The following is an 11,803-nucleotide window of genomic DNA, read 5'->3' on the forward strand; positions in this document are numbered from 1 at the left end:
CCTCATTTTGACTTGTTTTAAGGACATTACATCAAAGTTGGATCAGCCTGTAGTGTGGTTTTCCACTTTAATTTTGAGTGTGACTCCAAATCCAGACCTCCATGGGTTGATAAATTTGATTTCCATTGATCATTTTTGTGTGATTTTGTTGTCAGCACATTCAACTATGTAAAGAAAAAAGTATTTAATAAGAATATTTCATTCATTCAGGTCTAGGATGTGTTATTTTAGTGTTCCCTTTATTTTTTTGAGCAGTGTATATCTACACAACATAAAGTGTGTTTCATGAGACCAGCCACCCAGACAGCTGATGAAACTGTGGGTTAGCATAACCAAAGAATTTCTGGTGAGGACGATGAACACACAGATGAGCTTCCCTAAGACGGTTTCTGAGAGTTTGTGCAGAAATTCTTTGGTTATGCTAACCCACAGTTTCATCAGAGTTGGGTGGGACCTGACTGCAGTTCGGCGTCATAACAGACTTCAGTGGGAAAATGCTCACCTTTGATGGCCACTGGCACGCTAGAGAAGTGCTCTTCACGGATGATTCACGGTTGCAGCTGTACTGGGCAAATGGCAGAAAGCGTGTATGGTGTCGTGTGGGCTGGCGGTTTGCTGATATCAATGTTGTGAACAGAGTGCCCCATGGTGCCGTTGGGGTTATGGTATGGCTAGGCATAAGCTACGGACAGCGAACACAATTTAATTGCATTTTACCGATGGCAATTTGAATGCACAGAGACGAGTGATGAGATCCAGAGGCCCATTGTCATGCCATTCACCCGCCGCCATCACCTCATGTTTCAACATGATAATGCACGGCCCCATGTCGCAAGGATCTGTACACAATTCCTGGAAGCTAAAAACATTTCCCAGTTCTTCCATGGCCTACATTCTCACCACCAGACATGTCACTCATTGACAATATTTGGGACGCTCTGGATTGATGTGTATGACAGCATGTTCCAGTTCCCACCAATATCCAGCAACTTCGCACAGCCATTGAATCAAATCAAAATCAAATTTGAATTGTCACATACACATGGTTAGCAGATGTTAATGCGAGTGTAGCGAAATGCTTGTGCTTCTAGTTCCGACAATGCAGTAATAACCAACGAGTAATCTAACCTAACAATTCCACAACTACTACCTTATACACACAAGTGTAAAAGGGATAAAGAATATGTACATAAAGATATATGAATGAATGATGGTACAGAACGGCATAGGCAAGATGCAGTAGATGGTATCGAGTACAGTACATACATGAGATGAGTAATGTAGGGTATGTAAATATAAAAGTGCCATTGTCACGTTCTGACCTTAGTTCTTTTATTTAGGTCTTTGTTTTAGTATGGTCAGGGCGTGAGTTGGGTGGGTTGTCTATGTTCGTTTTTCTATGTTGGTTTTTGAGTTTGGCCTGGTATGGTTCTCAATCGGAGGCAGGTGTCGTTGGTTGTCTCTGATTGAGAATCATACTTAGGTAGCCTTTTTCCACCTGTGTTGCGTGGGTGTTTGTTTTCAGTCTTTGTGTGTCTACACCAGACAGAACTGTTCCGGTTGTTTCTTTGTTGTTTTGTTATTCAGTGTTCAGTTTACTTTATTAAAAAGATGAACACGTACAACGCTGCGCATTGGTCCTCACCTTCTTCCACCGACAACGGCCCGTTACAGGCATAGTTTAAAGAGAGTACAGTATATATATATATACACATGAGATGAGTAATGTAGGGTATGTAAACATTATATTAAGTGGCATTGTTTAAAGTGGCTAGTGATACATTTTTTACATCAATTTCCATTATTAAAGTGAGCTGGAGTTGAATCAGTATGTTGGCAGCAGCCACTCAATGTTAGTGGTGGCTGTTTAACAGTCTGATGGCCTTGAGATAGAAGCTGTTTTTCAGTCTCTCGGTCCCAGCTTTGATGCACCTGTACTGACCTCGCCTTCTGGATGATAGCGGGGTGAACAGGCAGTGGCTCGGGTGGTTGTTGTCCTTGATCTTTATGGCCTCCCTGTAACATCGGGTGGTGTAGGTGTCCTGGAGGGCAGGTAGTTTGCCCCCGGTGATGCGTTGTGCAGACCTCACTACGCTCTGGAGAGCCTTACGGTTGTGGGCGGAGCAGTTGCCGTACCAGGCGGTGATACAGCCCGACAGGATGCTCTCGATTGTGCATCTGTAGAAGTTTGTGAGTGCTATTGGTGACAAGCCGAATTTCTTCAGCCTCCTGAGGTTGAAGAGGCGCTGCTGCACCTTCTTCACAATGCTGTCTGTGTGGGTGGACCAATTCAGTTTGTCCGTGATGTGTACGTCGGGAACTTAAAACTTACTACCCTCTCCACTACTGTCCCATCGATGTGGATAGGGGGGTGCTCCCTCTGCTGTTTCCTGAAGTCCACAATCATGTCCTTTGTTTTGTTGACGTTGAGTGTGAGGTTACTTTCCTGACACCACACTCCGAGGGCCTCACCTCCTCCCTGTAGGCCGTCTCGTCGTTGTTGGTAATCAAGCCTACCACTGTAGTGTCGTCCGCAAACTTGATGGCCACGCAGTCGTGGGTGAACAGGGAGTACAGGAGAGGGCTCAGAACTCACCCTTGGGGGGCCTCAGTGTTGAGGATCAGCGGGGTGGAGATGTTGTTACCTACCCTCACCACCTGGGGGCGGCCCGTCAGGAAGTCCAGTACCCAGTTGCACAGGGCGGGGTCGAGACCCAGGGTCGTTTAGCTCAGTTACCTTAGCTTTCTTGGGAACAGGAACAACGGTGGCCCTCTTGAAGCATGTGAGAACAGCAGACTAGGATAAGGATTGATTGAATATGTCCGTAAACACACCGGCCAGCTGGTCTGCGCATGCTCTGAGGACGCAGCTGGGGATGCCGTCTGGGCCTACAGCCTTGCGAGGGTTAACACGTTTAAATGTTTTACTCACGTCGGCTGCAGTGAAGGAGAGTCCGCAGGTTTTGGCCTTGTCAATGGAACTGTATTGTCCTCAAAGCGAGCAAAGAAGTTATTTAGTCTGTCTGGGAGTAAGACATCCTGCCACATACCTCTTGTGTCTGATCCGTTGAATTGCAACTCTACTTTGTCTCTATACTGACTGACGCTTTGCTTGTTTGATTGCCTTGCGGAGGGAATAGCCACACTGTTTGTATTCGGTCATGTTTCCGGTCACCTTGCCCTGGTTAAAAGCAGTGGTTCACGCTTTCAGTTTCGCGCGAATGCTGCCATCAATCCAGTTTCTGGTTTGGGAATGTTTTAATAGTTGCTGTGGGTACGACATCGTCGATGCACTTTCTAATGAACTCACTCACCGAATCGGCGTATTCGTCAATGTTGTTGTTGGACGCAATGCGGAACATATCCCAATCCATGTGATCGAAGCATTCTTGAAGCGTGGAATCAGATTGATCGGACCAGCGTTAAACAGACCTGAGCGTGGGAGCTTCTTGTTTTACAGCCTGATCAACTCAATGTGAAGGAGATATGTCGCGCTGCATGAGGCAAATGGTGGTTACACCAGATACCGATTGGTTTTCTGATCCACGCCCCTACTTTTAAGGTATTTGTGACCAACAGATGCATATTTGTATTCCCAGCCACATGAACTCCATAGATTAGGGCCCAATGAATTCATTTCAATTGATTGATTTCCTTATATGACCTGTAAGTCTTTGAAATTGTTGCGTTTATATTTTAGTTCAGTGTATTTCTGTAATGACTCTTTCCGATTTGGACACTAACGTTGTATTTTATGGTAGGAGTTCTAGTCTATAACCAACAATACAGTTGTATTGTATTGTAGGAGTTCTAGTCTATAACCAATAATACAGTTGTACTGTATTGTAGAAGTTCTAGTCTATAACCAATAATACAGTTGTATTGCAGAAGTTCTAGTCTATAACCAATAATACAGTTGTTTTGTATTGTAGGAGTTCTAGTCTATAACCAATAATATAGTTGTATTGTAGGAGTTCTAGTCTATAACCAATAATATAGTTGTATTGTAGGAGTTCTAGTCTATAACCAATAATATAGTTGTATTGTAGGAGTTCTAGTCTATAACCAATAATATAGTTGTATTGTAGGAGTTCTAGTCTATAACCAATAATAGTTGTATTGTATACGTTCTAGTCTATAACCAATAACACAGTTGTACTGTATTGTAGAAGTTCTAGTCTATAACCAATAATACAGTTGTATTGTATTGTATAAGTTCTAGTCTGTAACCAATAATACAGTTGTACTGTATTGTAGAAGTTCTAGTCTATAACCAATAATACAGTTGTACTGTATTGTAGAAGTTCTAGTCTATAACCAATACTACAGTTGTATTGTATTGTAGGAGTTCTAGTCTATAACCAATAATACAGTTGTATTGTAGGAGTTCTAGTCTATAACCAATAATACAGTTGTATTGTAGAAGTTCTAGTCTATAACCAATAATACAGTTGTATTGTATTGTAGAAGTTCTAGTCTATAACCAATAATACAGTTGTATTGTAGAAGTTCTAGTCTATAACCAATAATACAGTTGTATTGTAGAAGTTCTAGTCTATAACCAATAATACAGTTGTATTGTAGGAGTTCTAGTCTATAACCAATAATACAGTTGTATTGTATTGTAGAAGTTCTAGTCTATAACCAATAATACAGTTGTATTGTATTGTAGAAGTTCTAGTCTATAACCAATAATACAGTTGTATTGTAGGAGTTCTAGTCTATAACCAATAATACAGTTGTATTGTAGAAGTTCTAGTCTATAACCAATAATACAGTTGTATTGTATTGTAGAAGTTCTAGTCTATAACCAATAATACAGTTGTATTGTATTGTAGGAGTTCTAGTCTATAACCAATAATACAGTTGTATTGTAGAAGTTCTAGTCTATAACCAATAATACAGTTGTATTGTATTGTAGGAGTTCTAGTCTATAACCAATAATACAGTTGTATTGTATTGTATGAGTTCTAGTCTATAACCAATAATACAGTTGTATTGTAGAAGTTCTAGTCTATAACCAATAATACAGTTGTATTGTATTGTAGGAGTTCTAGTCTATAACCAATAATACAGTTGAATTGTAGAAGTTCTAGTCTATAACCAATAATACAGTTGTATTGTATTGTAGAAGTTCTAGTCTATAACCAATAATACAGTTGTATTGTATTGTAGAAGTTCTAGTCTATAACCAATAATACAGTTGTATTGTATTGTAGGAGTTCTAGTCTATAACCAATAATACAGTTGTATTGTATTGTAGGAGTACTATAATCACGCTACGGACTGGCAGACGGGCGGGGGCTGTGGCGTGGCGGGGTTCTTGACGGTGTTCGCCAGCGAGCTATCTGTCTACACGCTGACCATGATAACGTTAGAGCGGTGGCACACCATCACCAACGCCATGCACATCAACAAGAGGCTGCGGCTGAGGCATGTGGTGATCATGATGGCTGGAGGGTGGGGTTTCTCCCTATTGGCCGCTCTGCTTCCCATCCTGGGGGTCAGCAGCTACACTAAGGTCAGCAGAATGTTTTACGTTTAGGGCCCATATTTACAAAGGGCCGGTTTCCCGGACACAGATGAAGCCTCGTCCTGGACTATAAAGCCCTTTCAATCTCCATTGCTCTTTAGTCCAGGACGAGGAACTGATCCTATCCTACTCGGCTGCTTTTTGAATACAGGCCCAGGTTTACAAACATTACATTTACACACAACGACCATGGTGTTATATAGTAGATGAAAATTCAGCTTTTTTAAATTTTCGCTGTAAAATAACTCAATGACAATTGCTGTTGTTAAAAGGACTTTATATATATTTATATTTGATTTTCTTCCAGGTGTCGATCTGCCTGCCCATGGACATCGAGTCCCTAGCCTCTCAGGTGTATGTTGTAGCCCTCCTCCTCCTCAACGTCGTTGCCTTCTTCATCATCTGCTGCTGCTACGTACGTATCTACATGTCCATCCACAACCCCGACCTAGCAACCCGCCACGGCGACGCCAGGATCGCCAAGCGCATGGCCATCCTCATCTTCACCGACTTCCTCTGCATGGCACCCATCTCCTTCTTTGCCATCTCGGCGGGTCTCCACATGCCCCTCATCACCATCTCCCACTCCAAGATCCTCCTCGTCCTCTTCTACCCAATCAACTCCCTCTGTAACCCCTTCCTCTACACCATATTTACTCGAGCATTTCGGAAGGATTTGTGTCTATTGTTGAGTCGCTGTAGTTGTTGCCATGCCAGAGCGGAGTTCTACAGGGCACAGAACCTGGCAACAAACACTATACCGCCTAAGGGTAGGTCTACATCCCCCAGAAAGCCTCACTCTTTCAGGTTCTATGCCTACCACATCAAGATGCAGGGATGCTTCCTCAGCAAGGGAGGTGGAGTGTGTGACTAGTCTCAGTCAGTCAGAACTAAGGGTACAGCCACATTGAGATTTTGGTCGCGTGGCCCTGCTCAGACGTTGCATCAACCAATGGCTGCGTGCCTCATTGACAGTGTCGTCAACTGACAGATCGCTGTAACATATGTGGTTAGCTAATACGTAAAATGCCTATCCAGACATTGTAAGATCTGGCATGCGTCAGCAACGCCTGGGCAGAGAACAAACCCTGAAAATTCCAGATTGAGCCAATGGTTTTTCAGTGGGAGTCATCCGTTATCCAGATGAATGACAACAGATTGTCTGTCAAAAATACACAAAGCATTCAATTCAACTTTTGATGAGAAAAATCGGGCAATGATGTACGTCATATACAATTTCATCCTTGTTTATGCATCTCGTTCTTCAGGCCCTGTGATAGGCTAGCGTCCTGTCCAAGGGTTGTACTGTACATTAAGCTGCCTCACACTACAGAAATAAGAGAGGCTCCTGCCTCTATGAGCTTTTCTGGCTTGCACAAGCCACGCCTCAATGTGGCCATAGCCTTAATCTCTGCTGTAACAAGGTGATTGAGCATCTGTGCCCCTCCCTTGTCGATTATGGCAGCCCCCCGCACCTCTCTGATTGAGGGGGTGGGTTAAATGCGGAAGACACATTTCAGTTGAATGCATTTAGTTGTACAACTGGTATCCCCCTTTCCCGTCATTGTAAATGACATCATTGTAAATAGGCATTTGTTCTTAACTGACTTGCCTAGTTAAATAACGGTTAAATAAAAAAAATAAAGACAAGCACATGGGAGTTCTCTGGGCAGGCCATATCAGGGAAGGAGCTGCTGCCGGCCTCCAAGCTGCCATGCTGGTTTGGCGTGAACGTGTTTTAGAGTATTGTTGTTGAGCGTAATAATGTAAAAAGTAAAGTGCATTGTTTGTAACTTGATGTGGCAGATTGGAGCCCAACAAGTTATAGCACAACCTTTTCATTGCTAATACTGTATTTTTCCTTGTGTACATTTTAAAGGGGAAGGCCCGTTTTGTATATGTGTACATTTTATAGGGGAAGGCCAGTTTGCATTTGTGTACATTTTAAATGGGAAGGTCAGTTTGCATGTGTACATTTTATAGGGGAAGGCCAGTTTGTATTTACGTATGTTTTAAAGGGGAAGGCCAGTTTGTATTTACCTTAAGTCTGATGCATTGGTAGCTTATAGTAATGTCAACACGTGCATTTCCCTTATGTTTAATTGAAACTTGTAATAAACTATATTTTTGTAATTCTGTGTGTGAGATGCGTTTCCCTGGTGTTGTACCCAGTTGATGTCTCCATGGACTCTGCCCTATCCCAAGAATCTGTGTGTTGCATAGACAATTTAACCAGAATTGACTCAATCTCAATTTTATTGGAAATTGACTTTTTGCTATTTGCTAAACTTTGTTTGGCTTTCAATTAAGTAAGCTGAGCAGCTAATATTTTTGATCACATGAACCTGTATGCAAAGACAGGCTATGTCCCAAATGGCAACCTATTCCGTATAGGGCCCTAGTCAATAGCGCACTATATAAGGAATAAGGTGGCATTTGGGACAGATAATGTAAAGCATCCAATTCCCATAACCTTTTCCCTTTACTGACACAATAATGGGATTCAAGAATCAGCCCAACTATAATACCCAATGTCTGTTGAGTTTCAGTAGTATTCCTTGAGTTTCTCCTTACTGCAAGTTTCTTCCAATGAGTGTTTGTGTTCCACTAAGAGTGAAATGTGAGCTCCACCTCATAAGCTAATGTAGCTAGCTACGCTAACCAAACTCTACAAAAACAGAAAAGCGTCCCGAACAGAGCAGCATGGACAGTCACAGCGGTGTTTCTGTGTGCTGGAACATTTACTATAGAAAAGTCAGTGGCGACTAACTGGAGAACATGCTGACCAATAGGGCCTTAGCAGAATACCAACCTGTGAACACCACTCACATAACTAGAATGAAATGTGCTTAGTCATACCATATATCAAAAATAAAATCACAACAGCTGTCAAAGATACAGGAAGTTTCAGTAAAAAATGTTAAATGCAGACAGATTTGTTCGTTGGACATTGTGGGATCTTAGTCTCTAAAATTAATTATGTAAGAAATAGCAGTGGAAATGCTTTTATGTGCAGATATGGATATAATAACAATCTTTTTTTATTTTTTTTTAATTGTACCCCTTTTTCTCCCCAATTTCATGGTATCCAATTGTTGTAGTAGCTACTATCTTGTCTCATCGCTACAACTCCCGTACGGGCTCGGGAGAGACGAAGGTTGAAAGTCATGCGTCCTCCGATACACAACCCAACCAAGCCGCACTGCTTCTTAACACAGCGCGCATCCAACCCGGAAGCCAGCCGCACCAATGCGCCGGAGGAAACACCGTGCACCTGGCCACCTTAGCTAGCCCTACCGACCAAGCCCTCCCTAACCCGGGCGACGCTAGGCCAATTGGACACCACATTGGTGGGAAAACATGCATATTTCAGAAAGAGGATTTTTTGAATCTACCCATGAAAATCTGTTGCTAATTGGATGGAAAAATAGCTATGAAGTGACATTTTTCCTAGTCTATATGTACATTCACCTTCAAAAACTAAACAGCAGCAGGGTTCATATTAATGCTTATATTTCATTGTCAGTGAAAACAGAATAAGGTATTTGAATTGACATTGCAGTCCAGGCAACCATACCATGAATGGATTTGGTACATATAAACAATAAAGAGAGCACCATTAAAAATGACTAAGCTCTGCGTTTGGACCAACTTAGTGCTCAGTGCTCCTTTAATGGCATTACACAACAAATACAAAAATATAAATAAATAGTTACATAAACAAAATTAACAACTCAAAAAGCCCTTTGTGCACTGTGGTGGCTGGTGAAGAGTAGTGCACTATATAGGGAACAGGTTGCCGTGTGGGACGGACACATTACTCGTCCAGACATTTTTCTTCAGATTAGAAACCTGCATAGATTGTATGTTCTAGCTCACTGAACAACTGTGGTTTTCCACATTAACTTCAAATGATATTATTCTCTCAATATATTCATGTTTTATGCGCCTCGTTGGACACATTTAAGACTAAGTCAAGGCTGTATCCACATGGGTGAAATACAGACCAAGGTTCTGTTCCAATATTCACACTAGCATGCTACTTAGAATGTACTACCATTGCATCCCAAGAGGTATTGTACGAAACCCCTCTTCGCCTCTGAACTATTCTCGTATGGACATTGGAACATAACAGAAACCCAGTCACCACTCTGCCTCGCCGACAGCCTTAGAGAAGACATAGTCCTTTCCTCCAGAACACATCACCCCATCCTTCAGATAGAACTTCCACCGGTTCTTACTGCGGTGAATCTGAAGTGGTAACAAACACACATCATTACTATACAGTCATTAGAAAGCATGGACATTGATCAATCAATCATCTTGAAAGTATAACAAACTATGAAAATATATATATATATATAACTGAAGATCTCGTACAATGCTGTGTACTACTCCCTTCAAATAGTACCCGCAAAACACCAGTCTCAACGTCAACAGTGAAGATGCGACTCCAGACTGCTGGCCTTCTCGGCAGAGTTGCAACGAAAAAGCCATATCTCAGACTGGCCAATAAAAATAAAAGATTAAGATGGCAAAAGAACACAGACACTGGACAGAGGAACTCTGCCTAGAAGGCCAGCATCCCAGAGTTGCCTCTTCACTGTTTTGGGGGTACTATTTAATGAAACTGCTAGTTGAGGACTTGTGAGGTGTCTGTTTCTCAAACTAGCCACTCTAATGTACTTGTCCTCTTGCTCAGTTGTGCACCGGGGCCTCCCACTCCTCTTTCTATTCTGGTCAGAGCCAGTTTGCACAGTTCTGTGAAGGGAATAGTACACAGGGTTGTACGAGATCTTAAGTTTCTTGGCAATTTCTCCCATGGAAAAGCCTTCATTTCCCAAACTTTTGAACGGTAGTGTGTGTGTGTGTCATACACACTATACACAGTTATTCGAAATCTGTTTTTACCAGGAAGTCATTAGAAATCAAAGGTTCAGAAATCAATGCTTGTATTCTATCTATATATTGTTTAATCAATATATGTTACACCCACCATCAATATGAAAGATAAAGGACGAGGATGTTTTATCTACACCACTAGGAAGCTGAGGCATACTCTATTTACAACACTAGGAAGCTAAAGCATACCTTATCATACTGACACACTAGGAAGCTGAAGCATACCGTATTTACAACACTAGGAAGCTAAAGCATACCTTATCATACTGACACACTAGGAAGCTGAAGCATACCTTATCATACTGACACACTAGGAAGCTGAAGCATACCTTATCATACTGACACACTAGGAAGCTAAAGCATACCTTATCATACTGACACACTAGGAAGCTGAAGCATACCTTATCATACTGACACACTAGGAAGCTGAAGCATACCTTATCATACTGACACACTAGGAAGCTGAAGCATACCTTATCATACTGACACACTAGGAAGCTGACACCTTACTAGGAAGCTGAAGCATACCTTATCATACTGACACACTAGGAAGCTGAAGCATACCTTATCATACTGACACACTAGGAAGCTGAAGCATACCTTATCATACTGACACACTAGGAAGCTGAAGCATACCTTATCATACTGACACACTAGGAAGCTGAAGCATACCTTATCATACTGACACACTAGGAAGCTGAAGCATACCTTATCATACTGACACACTATCACATTGTCAGTGTCAAAGAGATCAGGAATGTCCTGCTCACTCACGTCATCCCCAGAGTTTAAAGGATCCTATCAGGGAGGGAGAAAGAAAAAGGGGACAGAAAGATGAGGACAGAAAGAGGGAGGACAGTGAAAGAGGCGGGGGGGAGAGAGGGAGTGAGCGAGCGAGCGATAGTTAGAGATAAAGAGGGGGGAGGGAGAGAGTTATATGGGACACTGGATGCTCATGATTAGCACCAAGGTTGTGGGATCAAGTACTGCAAATGCAGACACTTTATGGCTTTGGATAAAAATGTCTACTAAGGTATTTAGCTGTTTTGATTTATAGAACAAGCAGAACATAGTTTTAACCTTGCATTCCCCATCTGAAACACCCTCAACCCAGATGTCAATGACAGCTCTGTATAGTGGTGAGGTGTCAGAGGCACAGTCAACATATTTTAATATGTTTGGACCCCAGGAAGAGTAGCTGCTATGGGGATCCCTAATAAATACAAACGTCAGAGGCAGAGTCAACATATTCAGAGGCAGTCAACATGTCAGAGAAACTCAGCAGTCAAAGACATCCAACAGACTTCACATCCTCCTCCAGCACACTGACTTAAACTAGGTTAATCTCTGGTTTTGTTCATGCCAATA

At 42.0% G+C, this 11,803-nt stretch overlaps 1 protein-coding gene and 1 pseudogene across 1 annotated transcript in view; one reads left to right on the plus strand and one right to left on the minus strand.

Moving 5' to 3' along the window:
* The window catches only part of LOC115112836 (lutropin-choriogonadotropic hormone receptor-like), a 28,299-nt gene extending 20,633 nt beyond the window's left edge, over positions 1 to 7,666 (plus strand). Inside the window, exons 13-14 of the mRNA XM_029639831.2 lie at positions 5,264 to 5,521; positions 5,841 to 7,666. Of these exons, the coding sequence (XP_029495691.1) occupies positions 5,264 to 5,521; positions 5,841 to 6,407 (825 nt within the window). The 3' untranslated portion in view covers positions 6,408 to 7,666. The remainder of the gene's footprint in view (positions 1 to 5,263; positions 5,522 to 5,840) is intronic.
* Positions 7,667 to 9,174: 1,508 nt separating this feature from the next.
* Positions 9,175 to 11,803, minus strand: part of LOC115113806 (uncharacterized) — a 29,186-nt pseudogene continuing 26,557 nt past the window's right edge.

This window comes from Oncorhynchus nerka, linkage group LG28 (genome assembly GCF_034236695.1).
Source record: "Oncorhynchus nerka isolate Pitt River linkage group LG28, Oner_Uvic_2.0, whole genome shotgun sequence".
Taxonomy (NCBI): Eukaryota; Metazoa; Chordata; class Actinopteri; order Salmoniformes; family Salmonidae; genus Oncorhynchus; species Oncorhynchus nerka.